The sequence below is a fragment of the Ciconia boyciana genome, chromosome 1 (assembly GCF_034638445.1).
Source record: "Ciconia boyciana chromosome 1, ASM3463844v1, whole genome shotgun sequence".
Lineage (NCBI taxonomy): Eukaryota > Metazoa > Chordata > Aves > Ciconiiformes > Ciconiidae > Ciconia > Ciconia boyciana.
Genome location: NC_132934.1, coordinates 195,280,087 through 195,297,169, shown reverse-complemented (window position 1 = coordinate 195,297,169; position 17,083 = coordinate 195,280,087). Strand labels below are relative to the sequence as shown.

Here is a 17,083-nt window from a genome sequence, read left to right as displayed (position 1 = left end):
TCTGATATATTCTTAAATTACAGCAGGATCTTTGTTTCAGTCTAAAGCAATCAGTTTTGTTACCCTCTAGTATTAGAATAGTTGTTTGGCTGTCAGAAGTAGCACAAAGCAAAATAAACAGTTCTCTAAGTTTATTGTTACCAAACATAACACTTTAATTCTGAAATATTGCTCTGTAATTCTGCTATAGTTCTTGTACTTTTCCCCTCAAACTTTCCATGTAGGGCTAAAAGAGCTTTCGAGAACAGCTATGATTATTTGATTCATAGCAAAATGCCATACAAAGGTATTAATGACAGATCCTTGGTCAGTGTTTCTGAGCTACTCCTTCTTAAAGAAGCACTTGAGGCCACAGCATCATGAAAGATAATCAGATCTTTCTTTGATTTCATCAGATCTTTCTGCTGGGAGTGAGTGAGTACTTGAATTCATTACTTTGTTCTCATTAATTTCAACAGGTGAAGCTTCTCAGAATTGGAGTTTCTCCACTGGAGAGAGAAACAGTCCTGCTAGACCGGCTGCCAACTCCACATTTTAGTTCGTTTGTTGTCAAGCCTGCCCCTTGCCCTGCTGCTTCCCACCAGGCATGGGTCAAAGGAGGGAGGATGTTTCAGAACTGAGACCACCAGCTTCCCACTCGGCAACCTTTCAGGGGTCCTGTGCTATCTACTTGGCTCAAGTGCTGAACTGGGGGTGGCTCCTGTCACCAAGCTGGACATTGTAGCAGGACTGGAGAACTGTACTGGGCTGACACAAGCTTGCTGATAGTTCTGTAAGCCTTTGTGCAATACTGCAGAGCCAGGTTCCCTAGGTTCAGAGTTATTTACAATGATACTGCTTCTTTAAATGCAGCTTGAGTATAAAATGCAATTCATCTCATACATCTACTGTGTCCTGAAGACAGTTTGGCTTTTGCCCAGAAACAGCATATTTATTTATACATCTTATGCTTCTCTGTCTGCTAAATTGCTAGATTAATAGCAGCTGTACCCATATTTCTTAAGGTCCAATGGGAGCTGTCTTCATTTCCTACTGCAAAATAACTCACTATTGCCCTATTCTATAAGCACTGCCTAATAATCCACGCCTACTTAAAAAAAATTGCTATCACAAATGCTGAGTTTTAAAAATGTTTGATGAGGCTTCTTGATAAGGACATAATCAGCAGAATTTAACAACATGGATAAAACTACTGCAGGATAGCTTATTTTCTCACTCATCCATCAGTGATGGCACTTAGTAGTGGAAGGAGTTTATTCCTCCCCTTACGAGAACATTTTTTTTCCTCCTTAAGTCATTATTTTGTACTTCTGAGTTAGTCTGGGTAGCCTTGTGCTTCAGCTATTCAGAGCTGCTCTTGTAGCCCTGTTCCTACTTAGAAGTTAACAAGCACTAGCCTAACACTAATGTTTCCTTTTAGGAGCCTCCATATGTGGACTCGTCTCAGGATCAGCTGAATTCCTATGTCTTGGCAAGATAAAGGGCTCCATTTGGTGTGTTAAACTGTTTCACCTCCAGGCTGGATAAGCTGTTTGGCTGTGATAGAGCTGAGGTAAGACCAGCATGAATCCAGACAGCAGAGGTGTAGATGGGGAACAGCACCAAATCTTGCTACAGTTTGTTAGAGCTACCTTTTCCACCATTCACTTTGCCTCTTAAAGCTAGCAGTAATGCTTTAGGCAAGATGGAGTGGGAAGACACAAAAGGTTATACAGCCAGATATAATGTATTAAAATGGGAAGAAATGACAGCTGCATGGAGAAGGAATTGGCCACATGGTCTGTAAGAAAGAATGAACCTAGGAATATTTATTGTAATCTATTAGTGACAGAGCGCAATGCAGGAAAAAAATCTGAAAAGCCTGTGGCACAGCCAGTAAATTTCACCATAAGTTTGAATGGCTTTTCATGGAGGAAGAGGGATGAGAGGGAGTACAGTTTGTACTGGGGATAGTGCTCTTAGATCAGTCATGTAGAGCTGTCAGATCATAATCCAGTGACATTTAAAGACTGGTAAGAAGTAATTTAGAAATGTAGTAGAAAAATATAAGAATAAAAAACAGTTTAGGAAAAAAATGTAAAACTAGAGACTTTTATACCCTGATAATTAAAATACACTGAGGACTCCACCTCTTCAGTTAAACCTCACGTTGTTTGTACGTGCCACATGAGGTCTTCTGTTTGAGAAGGCTGGAGAGGGGGTGGAATGGGCACCCATGCTGTAAGCTGCATTTGGTCCACTGGAGCTTCTCTCATCTCTGCTTGGTTTTTCAGACCGAAGAACACTGTGGAAGGTAACATTGTGCTCGTATTGTTCTTTCATCCGTTGTATCTTTTCTCGAGGGACATGATGAGTATTTCTTCTGTAGCGTCAACATTAACAGAAAATACAAGTATTTAGCTGCCCATGTATTAGAGGTTATCTTAAGCTTGCTAAAGTTCCTGATATGTTCAGGATAATGGTTCGTGTCCCCGCTGCTCTATTTCTAGCCCTTTTTTGCCAAATTGTTCTTCACTTCCACCTACTTCTTAATATTTTTGTGACTGCTGAAAAATGTAATGCAAGTATTTTTGTGGGCAGCCAGGACATAAGAAGTTAGACAAATGCTTTGAAATGTAGGCCAGGTAAGAAAGAGCTATGTAGAAGACCTCTGTATTATTTTATGTGGGTTTTAGTGCTAACAGCTGGTTAGCCTCAGGGTGAGCTTTTATAAATCTGGAGAAATGCAGACAAGGGCTGTAGATAGCCCAGACACTGACTCATGATCAGCAAGTATAGAGGTCAGAAACCTGTTGTTGCTTTGTCTGAGTGCAAGTGGGGAAAAAAAATCATACATGATGTAGCTCATGCTCCAGGGCAGATTTGTAAATGACGATAGGTCTGAGAGGGAGGGGAACAGGACGCTCAAACATGCAGGGCTTTCTGGATAGACCACAAATGGCTGCAGTCTCTTGACACATTAGTTGGAATTGTTTTTCCAAAGACCACCAGGGATTTCTACTTGTCTGTGAGTTTGCAAACTCTGAATATTTTTGGTTTTGCCATTTAGCTCTATTAGGCACAATTCATCATCTAGAATCTAAGTTTGTCCTGCAGCCATATTTTCAAAGCCTTGTGGTGTGCAAATCCTGCATTGCTCAACATGTTTTTTCCCTGGTGGAATTAAGGTGGCAGTAACGCAGCAGGTTGCCAGCTGCAGCATCCCATGGGTGAGGCAGCCACGAGGTCCTCCAGCAGCCAGTGCCCTACACCCACGTGCAGCCTGCACCTGGGACCAGCAATTGGCACAAACCGTATTGCCAGTAAAGACACAATGTGGAACCAGACTGGAAGCAACCTTCAGCTGTCCCTGAATCATTTGCCAAAGAGCTGCTCCAAACTGAGTGTATTTGAATTAGCTTTACAGTGCTACTGTAAAAAGCTGACTTGTTTCAAATGATTAATAAAACAAAATACAAATTACTGAGTAGCTCACCCTATAATGAATGATTACAAGTAAAATCTGCCTCTGCAGTGATGCCCTGCAAATGGCTCCCAGCTGGTGCTGGTGAAGCAAGAGCTGACACTTGCAGTTGACTGCTAAGGCTGTTGGTGTCCTCGCCTGCTTTCAGCCCCAAGCCATCGGCTGCCGTCTGCCATGTCCTACCTCACCCTGGAACTGCCAGCGCTCTGGGCCATGGCCCTCTGCTATTTGTCTCTGTCACACACAAAAAGGAGCAGTGCTGATTTTTGGCTAGAGTTCCTAGCTGGTACAAAAGAAATAAGTCAGAATGAATTACCCATGCCCTGTTTTCTTGCAATAACAAGTAAGTTAGCATGTGTTAGTTTCTGGATCTAGTTGATGGGAGTGCACTTGCCACTGTAACACAGTTTACAGCTGGTTGGTTAAAGGCTAGAAAATAAGCCTGCATGGAGTTTTTTAGTGATTTATTAGTTTTTTAGTTTTTTGGTAATGGTTATGGTTTTTGGTAATGTCTTTTTAGAAACCATTAACCCTGCATCCACTAGCCAAACTAACATACTTGGAGCCATATTTGGCTGCCTCTATACCCTACCACATTATGCAGAGTTGGTACATTCATTGTACCCCTTTTGCGTGTGCACATTAAGATCTTTAGAAAGATGCTCTAGAACCCCATTTCTTGACCACACTTAATGTAGCATCCCACCATTGCAAGACAATATTTGTTATGGTTACCTTCTTTAAGAACAGATGTCTGAATATTGTCTGTAGTGCTTAGATATGTTTTGTGCCCAAATAGAGAGTGTGCTGCTCAAAATACAGAATGAAAATCAAGGGTCCTGCCCCAAGAAGCTTGCAGTATAAATACATGCTTCAGAGGGGTTGCTTTTTCTACTGCCTGACTCACTTCAGCACAGTCAGGCTCTTTCAGGGCTGAATTCACTGCAGACCAGGTACTGAGTAACAGAAATTTTCCACGGCAATCCTTCTGTTGTCATTTACTAGGTTACCTTTTAGGGTATATGAAGAGGAAGAGTGCTGACCTTTCTCAGAGCACAGCAATAAAATGAGAAGCTGTCTGCTATATCAAAGACAAAAAGATGTACCTTGTCAGTTCTTGAACATTGAACTTCCAGGGTGTATCTGGTTCTTGGAATATAACTTCATATCTACTTTCACGTGCCTGAAGAAGTACACAGAAGTGTTAGAGGTATGGCTCCTGAGCTCAGGAGCAGCCAATCTGCCAGACCCCCTGAGATTTTATCAGGTTAAGAGACATATCACATGTACCAGGAGCCAGAAAGAGGACAATAACCATGACTCCCATCAAGGTGCCGGTATGAGTCCCAGCTAGTTCATTTCCTTCTGCATCAAACGATTTGGTACTCCCAGCAAAACCTGCCTCAGCATTGCCTCCAGTCCCCGTCCCCCACAGCAACGGCATCCTGGCACTTGAACTCTCTGGAAGTCACAGGTGGCTCGAGAGCCACAATTTGGCCACACCAATCTAGAGCTTCCGGGAGTGTGAGGTCAACATCTCTCAGTACGCTAGTTCCAGCCACTAAGTCTACACTTTAGGTTTATTTAGGGTTTTGATTTGGGGGAAAGGAGGCAGGGAAATCTGTTGGCTTTTTTACATCTTGCCCAGCTCTGACTGTTCTCTCACTCGCTTCATAGTCACCCACAAGCATTCACAACTTATGCTACTGGAGTGGCATGTCCAGGCTTTCCAGCACCACTATTAATTCGTGCCTCTTTTGTGCTCCCATATAAGTGATACTTAGACCCAAATTTCTTAACTGACAAGACCATAACCCCGGAACAGAAGCGTGAGTATAATGTTAGCAGACAGGCCACATGATGAAACTGTACTAAAAATATTGCCATCTCTGCCAGAACTCCTGACAAGAGATACCAATGTGTCTTTGAAGACTCTTTATGGTGTATTTTTCACAAGTCATAAACTAAAATTGTAAGTCATATCTTGATATATTTATCAACAAGTAGTTGGGAACTGTTCAATTCATGTCACTACTGGGGAAGGGGATGACATCCTGATCATCAAGAAGTTACAGGGCAAGTTCAAAGACATTTAACCTTTTCAAGTAATTTTGCCTTCACTGAGGTATATAGCTGACACTGGCACCTCTTCCCCCACTTCGTCACACTAGCAATCCTTAACTATAGCTAGAGAACTAAGGGAAAACAGAAGTAATTCTTTTCAGCCATGTTAAGAACCGCTTCAGTCAGATCACCTCTTAAATGTCATAGCTGAGCATATAAAAGCAATAAACAAGTGCTTTCCCTACCATCATCACATACGGCTTCATTTCCCAAGCATGGATGTTCGTATTATCAATAATAACCGGGCTTTTCCCATTCTTCATTGCCTTGTGTGCTGTAATGTAACATATGAAGTAAAGCTAACATGTATTAAGTAACAGACCGAGCCAGGTCTTACTAGCCCCAAAGCGTCCTTTCTTTGCCCACTGCTAGTACGCTTGGTTCCTCACTGGACTTGGGTCTGTAGCTACCACCCAAATGCGAGCAGAGGTCGGTGTCCAGCAGGTGCTCTCCTGGAGGAGGGGATGCAGCCGCTGGCTGTGCTCAGTAGTAAGATCTGAACCTCTCGTAGAACATACTTAGCGGTATCACCACACTAGGTATTTACAACAGCTAAAAATGACTGTTATTTGCAAAAGATGTCTGTTACATGACCTCAAAGTGTTTTCCTTTGCTAGAAAATAATTCAGCGCACAGCCACAAAAGCATGTTACATTTTTCTCTCTGAAGCAGAGACCTGGGTTGTTTCATTCTCAAGCTTACAATTAGGTTTGCATGTTTTCCCCCTGGCTATCATTAACTCCCCCTGTAACAGCCCCTTCCAAGACAGGACAGACATCTAAGAAGTTACCGTCTGAGGGATGTGGTGCATAGAGCTGTAGTGAGCAGCTGCTGCGCTGGTATTTGCATGCCACCTGCTGTTACCAAGCTTCAGCAGTGCTACCTAATAGTCACTGGTTTACTTTCTAAAATAACATCTATCAATCACCAACATTTTTTCATTTATAAATTTTTCTCTTCTAAGTCAGAAGAAATAAAATCAGAAGTGGTAAATGTATTCTTTTAACCAGTACCCCATGAACTTCAGTGTATGACACCATATTTTATTTTGGGGGCAAAGTTTAAAGTCAGACTGAAAAGAGAAACTATTCTGCAAAACCCCTGAATTGATTTCAGTCACCTCTCTTTTGGTTCCATTTGTGTGCATCCTCTAGGAAGTCAGGCTCAAACACGTATACACCATTTTCGATAAAGAAGTCATCAGTACTAAGAACTACAGCACTGGGGTAGTCACGTTTCAGTTGTCTGAAAAAAACCCAAAAGATGAAAGAAGGATTAGTATATGCTAACGCATGCCTTTAATAGAGAACATTAAATCAAGAGCCATATGAATGCTCTGCAAATATGCACAGTGCTTCCTTTGGAAAAAATCCCAGCTTAAAGAATATGAAAGTAATGTAATCAGTAGATGGACACATAGGAGGAAAGGAATGGAGCTTAAAGGCATGGCCTTGATTTCTTTAATTCAGCAGAGAAATCTACAATGGACTCCCAATATGAGTCTTTAATCATATTAACATATTCAGTTTTCTTTTAGAGTTATCTGAGAATGTATGACTGTAAATAAATAAAAAAAACCAAACAACAAAACCAAACCTGCTAATCCCAGGGAAGTTAGTCTCAAAAGACAATTTGATCATGGGAGTTTTGCTAGAGAGAGATTTTTGAAGATAATTAGGAGGAATGATTTCTCATTTAGTAAAGATGGTCTATATTACCATCAGTTTGTCTTGGGGTTTTTTTCTTTTGGCTATAAAGCACAGAGCACTTTTTTTTTTATTTGCAAACAAGTATCTGAGTGATTACTCAATATTTCCTGTTATTTGTCACACTTTAACGTTTCTTTCTGCTTTTCACTTGTCCCTGTTTTATTTAACCCTCCTCTTGTAGAGTTGAGTCATTTTTATTTATTTTCAGCTTTTAAATATGTTTGATAGACAAATCTGAATTGCCTAGATTGGCAGCTCCAAATGCAACAGATCCATAAAACTGGTCCCCTGTGGTCAGTGGCAATCCCCCTTCTCTTCATGCTGATGTGTCCCCCACAGTGATGCTCATTCAGACCTGGGATGCCCACGGAGGGTGGATGCGTGTCCTGCTGTAAGGTGACCAGCTGCCTGGCAGACAGTGACTGGCTTACGTGGTGAAAGCACTGGCTTACGTGGTGGCTTAAATATGAAGCATTCCTCTGCCAGTCCTTAGAAAGCATTAAAAAAAATCTTAATGCAAAATTGCGTTCCCATTTGTGTGTAAGCCAGACTTGGTTGTGTCCATAGACTGAACTGTCTATTCTTTTCAATCAAGGGAGTGTTGGGGCGGGGGGGAGTCTCTGCAAGAAGTGAGGGAGAGCCCATGGCATCATGGCACTGCTCTCTGTCTCCGTAAGGCCCAAAATGTCACTGGAAAAAAAGTCAGGCCAATCCAGAAATCTCGTGGCTCTCAGACATGAATGCTGCTGCCCTGCTGTCTCACACCCCACACGGTCTTCAGTCGCTGAGACTCATTTTCAGCTTCCCTGATAAAACACTTCTCTTCCATCCCCATAAGCTGCGAAACAACTATTTCTCAATGTCTTGTCTAATTGAGCAACAGCAAGGGAAAAGGTGCCTCTAGGTTATCGGCAAAAACGAGACACGCAGACAGAAAAGGCTTACGTCTGCCCTCTCGAGCTCTGTCCTTACCGTTTACTTACCAGTTTTATCCTAAACTGCCTGCTAGCAGCAATCCTTCGCTAGGATTGCATGTTGCATTTAGCTGAATAAAGGTCAGCTTCTGACTTTGTTCTGCCTCCACTGTAACTTCTATCACCTGCTGATTAATTAATGCTAATTTGTGGTAGCAACCAGCACGGAGAGCAGAGACTCACTGCTGACGGGCTGGACAGGGCTGGGCTGCAGCCACTAACTGACCTATCATTTAGCACCTACGTGGTGTTATCTTCTAGCTCCAAAGAGATGTTTTAGTCACATAATTACTGCTGAGCAAACACATCTAACAAAAGTCATGTTGCAAACTGTTAGCAAACAGTCAAATTATTTTTGCTTTAATTTTGGGCAAAGAATTCTTATCATGAAAAGCACCTACTGCTTATCTGGTCACTCTTGCGCTGATAAACTGATATATTCAGCTCTCACTATAATTCAGCACCTCACCTTTCCCACTGCTTTACCCATCTGCATCGCAATCTCTCCTCTAAAAAACTGACTGCTAAAATATGTAATCCCTTTAACTACTAATATGCACATAAAATTGTACATAATAACAAAAGATCTCAAGATTTTTTTTCTTGCTCAATGTTTCCTTTAAAAATGTTTTCAATCAGTGCAAATTTTTAAAATTATTTTCTTAGCAGGTACCTTACGAATTTTTTAACACAGATGTGCAGACTCGCATGCGAGCTTTAATATTAACCCTTTAAGCAATCTAAATAGTATGTGATTATCTGTAAACTCTGTCTACTATCTGCATACCACTGGTAATTAAAGTAGATAAAACTTGTGCTACAAAGGAAGGAAAATATGGCACAAAATGTGCTAAGAACTATGAATTACTGTCACATTTGCTATATTCATACCAAACAAACTCCTACTAACAGCAACATAAGAAACATTAAGTGAGAAAAAGATGTTTTACCTTCTGCTTATTTTGCTGTTTTTAACTTTTAGCGTTCTAAAACAACCAAGCTGACACTAAAGTTTACAACCATTTTCTGTAATCCCCTATTGCCCATAAAGCTGACAAAAGTCCTCCTTCTTCTGCCCCTTATAATTTCAAAGGGCACCCAAACCTCTTTAGTATGTTCCTTGAGAAATAAGCCTTCTGCGATCTACACAGGACCACAAGTTGGTTTAGAAGAAAGGTTTTACATAATCACATCAGGCTCCTAATCACTGTACGCAATAAAAATGTCTATATTTTAGCAAAATACACACCAGCTATGCAAAATGGGAGGACTTGTGACCAATGTTATTAATTAAGAAATTTTGAGCAGCACTGTAAAAAGAAAATTACCCATTGCCGTTAGATCAGTAAGCATAAAGCATACTTAGGAGGAAAAGAAAAATGAAATCTCTTTGCAAGATCAAAGGGTACATACGAGCTATGTTTGCATTTTTTAAAAAAGCCACTGAACTTGAAGGACTGCATTGCGATAAGCAGTATCTGTCAAAGGTTCAGTATTAATTTGCCTACTTGGGACATTGAATTGCACAGTGTTACAGCTCTCTGTCTTGCAGTAGATACAAAATATGGTATGCTCTATATCTTGCTAAAGAAAAGTTTGCTGCTGTTTCAGAAAATAGGAAGGATAAGAAAATAAGAAGAGAAAGGGGGATGTTTCCTCTGCTTGCAATAAATCTCCCCAAACCCTTTTTCCCCCTTCCCCAAGGTGAAGCTCATTTCCACCCTAGATACCATATCTCATTAGACTGGCTGATACAGTTGGGGAAAAAAAAGCTTACAGATGTTTCCGCTCTTCTTCACATGTGAGACAACAGCAGCAACTTCATGTGTCCACCAGCAGGGCCTGGGACCCCCAGAAACATCAGGCTGGGCAGCAGGCAAGCGTCGCTGTCCACCCACACCAACCCCACCAGCAGCCCCGGTAGCAAGGATGCTTCTGAACAACTTGGCCAGTGTTGGTGCACACTTATCTGCTGCCTCACCTGCTCAGGTTTAGGATGGGTGCTGTGATTAAAAAAGGAGACTTTCTGTTGAAAATACAGCTGTGTTTCTGTTTAACCACAGCAGCATTGTAACAACTGCCTCAGTGAATAGATACGTGGTTTTGGAGTCTTCTACATTATTCATCTCAAGATCTGTTCCCACGATTTATACATTTTGAAGTCCACTTTTTTCTAAAGAGCATCTTCAAACAATCATTTCAGGTTTTTAGCTGTATATATAGACAACAAAATAATTATTCAGGATTTCAACTAGCTGGATGCATTGGAGTACTTGGGAGAAGTCTCCATGATCACTAGTAATATCACTGGAAATAAAAAAAATCCATAACTGTATTTCATAGGCTGTCATGTTTTTCCATCTGAAAATTTGAAAATAAATTGATTTCTGATATTGATCCCAGTAAGCAGATTGGAAGGAACGTTTTCAGTGCTCAGAAGCTAGCAGAACAGTATGTCAGGCAGATCTCGGAGCCGGTAAATTCTCAAGCTACTTCCAATGCAATGGAGATGAGAGCACGTATGTACTGACACCACCTACAACCACTTCCTCTGGTCACTCTTTCTAACACAGTGTTCCCGTGGCATTTTGAAGCCTTAGTTTTGGCAGAAAACCAAAACTATGAGAGCTGGAGCACACGCCCAGCACTATCAGTTGCCTGCTGTGTTTTAACAGCTTCTGGTGCCCTGAGGACTTTGCCCTGGCGGGAGCCTGCCAGCCAAGCACTGCGCTGTTGGCAGAGCACGTACGTGCCTCTCTGTCCCACCCGTGGGGGTTAGAGCCGCCGATGGATTTTGCAAAGCAACAGGCTGCGTGTCATATTTGATAAACACATTCAGGAGAATCACCTGAAGTGGTTTCATACAAAGGTAGATGTTTACAATTTTTACGTTGCCACCTGGAAGCAGAGCTGCAGAGCTAAAGTCCACGAACCCTGTCTGAGCTGCAATTCTGCAGCAGCGTTGGGGTGCTGGTAACAGCGGCGGGGCTGGCCCAAGGCTGGAGGTGCAGGGACAAACTGGGCAAAAGCAGCAGAGGGAACAGGAGAAGGTACAGATTAGGCCAAGCAGCGATGCCTCAGTGCCAATACATTTTCTCCTTCCCATTCTGGAAGATTGCTCCCTCTGTGCTTCATAAGGGCGCACAGGAATGAACTCAAGTGATAAATCAAGAGCAGCGGCTGAAAAGTTGCATGTTTGATCATGCCCAGCCTAGTGCTTGAGCAAAACTGTTAGATAGAGGGTTACACATCACATGAGTTGTGCATCACAGCAATATATTTATTGTAGAAGAGCTGGAAATACAGCTGCTGTGCAATAGTCTGTTGGGGAAGCAGGTATGAGCTTGTATGCAGCTCATTGGATTTTTTGGAGGCATTTTTGGAAGCTATACCCACTACTGCACCTCAGATAGATAACTGTTTTCTTTGCAGTTGTCCAGGTCTGATCATGAAATGTGTACTGTGAAGTCAGGGGGGAATGCATTCAGGAGGAGAGTGTTACACATGCCTGATGGAGGCTATTGGAGATGCAACTCCCAGCTACCCCTCTTCTCCTACCCACTTCTGCTGGTGGTGATGTACGGTGAACGGTTCGAGGGAGGTGGTTAGGGTCACCTAAAATATGTGGTTCAGGGAAGCATACTCTCAACAGTGAAGGAACTGGAAAGGTTTGGAGCTTGGTGGTGAGCAGACCAGCTCCTTGTTCTGCCTTGACTATTCAATATATCATAGGTGAATCCTTTGCTGTCTTTAACAGAAACCAAAAACTAGACCTGAACTGATCCATACCGATGGCATGCTGCTCTGAGCTGCGGGAGCAACCGGGATGGGGAAACCATTTTAACAAAGATGCCGTAACTAAATCTTACAAAGCTGTGTCCAAAGTGTGCTAGGTGACACTGAAAGGTCAGGGAGACGAGTCACGGACCTGGGGTTCTTCCCAGGATTGTGTGATGAACTGAAAAGAGGCCTTTCTGCTGGAATTATCGGTGAGTTGCCATGTCACCAGTGATAACATTCACGGTTTGTGACACTTCTGAGCACTTTCAAGATGTACAAGTTGTAACAGAAATACTGGCTGATATGAAGAATGAACGAATGGAGGTGTGTCTGAAAGCACCAGAAGAAACAACAGAGCAAAGGCTAAAACAACAGTACACGCTGACAACCAAGAACATCGTTAACAGCAATAAAGCTGGGAAAGGTGCTGTTTACGCCCCGCCAAAGGCCAGCACTCAGCTAAGGCCCAGCACAGATGACTTGCCACTGGAAGACCCGCGCTCTGAGAGCGGGAGGGCAGCCAGCAGGTCACACCAGCCCATACACACTTTCCTGCTTCCCCTCATTCCAACAGGGCGAGAGGCTGCAGCTGAAAAGACACCCAAAATGGGAAAATGAAAGTAATGGGCAAAAAAACCCTGCTTAAGATTCACAGAACACCAAGTAAGCAAAACTCAGAGGCAAAAAGATGACAGCATAGAAACTGCTGGCTGCGAGATGGCATAGCAGACCTGACCAAAACCCACCCTGCCACCACCAACCAAGAAGAACCCAGAAGAGAAAGTGAGGATGGGACAGCTGAAGGTCCTTGTCCTCTCTGATTTTGGGCAGACCACCTGTGCACATGCATCTTGGCGCTTACAAGTATTTGGCTGTGATAGTGTGAGCGAATAGAATCTCAGAGACTGAATTTCAATGGGTAAAATGAGCTTACCAAGGATTTTGCAAATAAATATTACTTTCCTCCTCCAGTAGGACCTTGCACTGAGCTTTGCTGCAGTAATTTCCTGCAAACATCGCTTTGCTTAGCACATTGCGTTTACCAACACTAAAAGGTACACAATGTGAGAAGAGCAAATCTCAGAATTTTCTTGGCACAGTCCTTTCATAATCTGGACAGAGTTAATGGAGAGGTACTAAATGCAGTTTTTACAGCTGCCCTTTGATCTGTGTCCTGCGGAATGGCCAAATGCAATGATACAATTAACAGGGGCTAGAAACAGAACGAGTTCCTCAAACGTTCATCTCACAGGGGACTAAAACAATACTTACAACTGATTTTGTAAATCTGTTATTAATAATTAATCTTGTGTTTTGACCTAAAAAAATTGTGAGTCAGTTATTTGCACTGGCTGAGAATACGGCCCCAAATCATTACGTTCTTACTGTACTACGAGAAGACCCAAACCCCTCTGAAGGAGAAGGGGCCTGCACTTACACGACCTCTTTAGGGAGAGACGTGTACTTTGGGTGTCAGTAAAAACACAGCGTCTGGCTGTTCATTAAAGAACTTGGTCTTGCAGAAGTCCCGTGAGGCAGAAGGCACCGTGTGACAGGAACGACAGCACTGGAAAAAGGAAATGGTATGTTAACCCAGCGTACTGCACGGCTTCATGCTGCCCGCTTTCACAGCAGAGCCCTTCCTGTGGCAACCCGTGATCTCAGCATGGTTTCCTCACCCGAGCATGGGAACCCGAGTGAGAAGACAGTGAATGTTCCTCTTTTGATGGAGAGCGGGTGGCACCGGGAGCTGTGAGATACCAGATCGTGCAATTTTGTGACACCAGACTACGGCTACGCTGTGTCACGCCGACTGCAGTACCACCCCCCAGTGCTCCCCTCTGGGTTTTTCTACCTGTTTTTAATCAGTCTTGGAGCTGTCAGAGAGCGGACCAGTCTCCTCTGCCCATTTTATACACCCCTATGGCTCTGACCAGGAGTGCAGGACACGATGAAAACAGAAGTCAGAGTTGCTGTCAATTTTCAGTCGGGGAGAAGAAGTGCTTCACTGTGTTTGTGATTAACCACCAAAAAAAGCACCAGTCTGGTGCTTTTTAGAGAATAAACAACAACAACAACAACTACCTTGGCTTGGGTGATGAGTCCATCTTACTAGAAACATCCCTTTTGGTTCGGCTCACCCAGAACACCACCACACAGTCCTACAGGCAGTATATCCATGAAGCATTACGGGTAGCTGGAGCAATATTAAGCTTTGAGCCGTTTCTGAAGACAGCGGAGGCTTCCAAACGACTGTGCTTATTCAAGGTTCCTGCGAGGCTCCCACTTCCCTCCCGAGCCAGAAAACCAGCTCCGAATCGGTGCCTCAGCCTTCTTCCAGCGGTTTGCAGCAAGCGTTTCCCGTCCTCTGCTCCGAAGCGGCAGCCGGCTGGGCAGAGGGCTCCTGAGGCACCCGCCCGGCTTCTCTCCCCGCACCGCACCGGCTGAGCGCCGCTCCCGGCACAGCCACTCCGCGGCGGGGCGGGGGGGAGCCGAGCCGAGCCGAGCCGAGCCGAGCCGCAGCTCGGGGAGCGGCCGGCGCCGGAGGAGCGGAGACCCGGCGCCGGAGGAGAGACCCGCCGCCGCCACGAAGGCCGAGGGCTCCGGCGCCGCCGCCTTACCTGGCCAGGGTGCTCTTCCCGGCGCCCGGCAGCCCCCGCAGCAGCACCAGCCTCCCGCGGAAGCGGCCCCGCGGGGGCTGCAGGCTGAGCCCCCCCAGGGCGCGGAGCAGCCGCTCATCCATCCCGGCGGCCGAGGGCCCGGCCCGGGCGCGGAGCCGGCGGGGCGGCCCGGCCCCGGCGGGGGGAGGCGGGGGCGGCCGGGCCCGGCCCCAGCGGCGGCCTGGGCGGGGGGGGGCCGGGGCAGCCGCTCCGGAGCCTGGCCCCGGCCCCGGCCCCGGCCCCGGCCCCGGGGAGGCGGCGGGACCCGGGGCTTCGCCCCACGCCCCCCGCGGCGGCTCGCAGTGGGCACGGGGCGGGCGAACTCCGGCGTCCCTCCGCGGAGGGTGGGTTGGGGCTCGGGCTCGCCTGTGAAAATGAAAGCTGCCTTAAAGAGAACTGCACAGGGAAGCAGGACAGCCGCGGCTCATGCAGCAAACCCGTCCCGTTACGGCGCTCGCTTTCCACCCGGAACATTAGCCCAAGATACCATCTTTAATTATTTAAAATCAAGGTTAATCTCCAAGTTCTCAAAGACAGGAGACCACACGCCAGCGCTGAAAATACTCGGCTCCGGGTATTTTACTCGAAAATACTGGGCTCCGGGCGCTGCCCGTCCGTGCCGCGAGGCGCAGGGCAGCCCCGACAGGGAGCCGTCAAACGGCCTCAGGGGAGCGGAGCCAGGCACAGTAGCCCAGGTACGGACTGAGCTTTCTTTGTCTTTCCTCCTCCTTTTTTCTTTTTTGACAGTGATGGAGCTATTGGAGTCAACCTACACCCCCGCCAAAAAAAAAAAAACAAACCCCAAAAAAACCCAAAAAACCCCAACCCACAACAACAACAAAAAAAAAAAAACAAAAAACCCACACAACAAAACCCCCAAACAAAACAGCAGACAAGGATTCCAAGCAGCTGTAACTAACTGCCCTGCACAAATGACCCTGTGCATCACGCTCGCTACGTCAACTTTACTTTTTTCCAAACGTATTATCACATGAGAAACTATATGAAGTTTAACAAGATTTGTTTCCCCTGCAGAAAACCAGACCTGCTTCAACTTGATCACCACATAAGCCAAAGAAAGAAATGAGAGTTTCCAATTAAACCAGAAATGGTTGGTGTGCTGTCACGCTCTCCCTCTGGGCCGCGCGCAGTATGAACCCCAGCTGGGGTAGAAGCCAGGCTGAGGCAGGCCGCAGGGACGCGCCGCCATTGCACCACACCACTGGACCTTTAGGTTTAAGAGTTTGCAAACAGTGCTAAAGAGAGCGCTCACTGAGAAAGCTCAGCTCCCTGGGACGTGGCACACCAACGCCAGATGAATCAAGTGGGGAAAAAAGTGGCACAAAATAAGATACATAAATTTTTAAATTCAAAGATAACAGGTTTGGGTTTTTTTTAAAGTAAACTTAAACTGGCAACACCCTACTAAAAGATGAAACACCTTTTGTCCGTACAAGAATACTGTGAGATTTTGAAAACTGTTTTTATTTTAAGCATTCTGGAAGGTCAATATTCAGTAACAGAAAATATAGGCAATTCAGATTTCTCTCTCAGTAAATAAAAGTAGGAAGAAAATATTAACCCTTGAGTGGCAGTTTCTTGAAATCAAACTAACTTTTCTGTTGCCACTGGTACCTCAGGTAGATCCAAAGCTTCGGTTATGGCCAGCATGAATTACCTTCCTCCTCCCCATTACATTTTGCATAATGTTCTGCTGGCGGAAGAGCAGCACGTTTCCAACCAAGGAAAGGAAAAAAATCACACATACTCATGAGAAATGCATGAAAAAAGTGCAGCCAGTAAATTTTGCCAGTGGTACAACATTAATTTAGAAATACATACATCTTTAACTGCTCACAGGTATACGCAGTATTTGTTTGAGTGGAGAGTGGGGACACACCAGCAATTTAGACCACAGTGGAGCTTCAGCACGACTGCAGTCAGGTACTGGCTCTTCAGCTGGTGCACAATGAAAAGGGTGCAGGGAAAGATGAGAAAGAGGAGCTGAATGAATAAGTGGATAAATATTCCAGACTTGGAAGCTGTGGAAGCGGGAAGTATTGCTTCTGACAAGTACACACAACCTAAGCTTCCTTGCTTCTCCTCTTCTCATTGATCTTTTATCACCCTTTTCACCACAAGTGAGGTGATAGTTGTCTTCTCTGTCACTCCCTCTCACTATTAAGACATTTCCAGCCTTATGTGTGACAGTTTATCTCATAATTGACAAAGGTTGCTCTTTCTGATTAAATTCATTTTCTCCTTAATTATTAACTTAATTAGGTGTCTTTTGATGTGTCCTTTCACCTCCCTCCATTCTCTACTGCCTGTCTCACCTTTGTTACTTGCTATTCCCGCAAGCACTCGTGATTT

The 17,083-nt window shown here is 44.6% G+C and overlaps 1 protein-coding gene across 3 annotated transcripts; it reads right to left on the bottom strand.

Annotated features, from left to right (window-relative positions):
• Window positions 1–74: 74 nt before the first annotated feature.
• On the bottom strand, window positions 75–15,015 carry N4BP2L1 (NEDD4 binding protein 2 like 1). Of its 3 annotated transcripts, none has more exons than XM_072850387.1 (5): window positions 14,672–15,015; window positions 6,708–6,832; window positions 5,773–5,861; window positions 4,570–4,646; window positions 75–2,362 (listed from the first exon to the last, which is right to left on the bottom strand). In XM_072850387.1, exons 1-5 carry the CDS (start codon window positions 14,791–14,793, stop codon window positions 2,134–2,136), a joined length of 642 nt encoding a protein of 213 aa, XP_072706488.1. In that variant the 5' UTR covers window positions 14,794–15,015; the 3' UTR covers window positions 75–2,133. The 3 variants fall into 3 exon arrangements, with proteins under 3 accessions (XP_072706488.1, XP_072706489.1, XP_072706490.1); XM_072850388.1 differs by having other exon boundaries at window positions 14,136–14,810; XM_072850389.1 differs by lacking the exon at window positions 14,672–15,015 and adding an exon at window positions 13,730–13,876.
• Window positions 15,016–17,083: the final 2,068 nt, after the last annotated feature.

Coding starts and splice junctions, on each gene's coding strand:
- N4BP2L1 (XM_072850387.1), bottom strand. CDS start 14,793: ATGGATGAGCGGCTGCTCCGCGCCCTGGGGGGGCTCAGCCTGCAGCCC. Junction 6,833..14,671: donor GGGAAGAGCACCCTGGCCAG/GTAAGGCGGCGG, acceptor GGTTTTTTTCAG/ACAACTGAAACGTGACTACC. Junction 4,647..5,772: donor TGAAGCCGTATGTGATGATG/GTAGGGAAAGCA, acceptor GTACTTCTTCAG/GCACGTGAAAGTAGATATGA.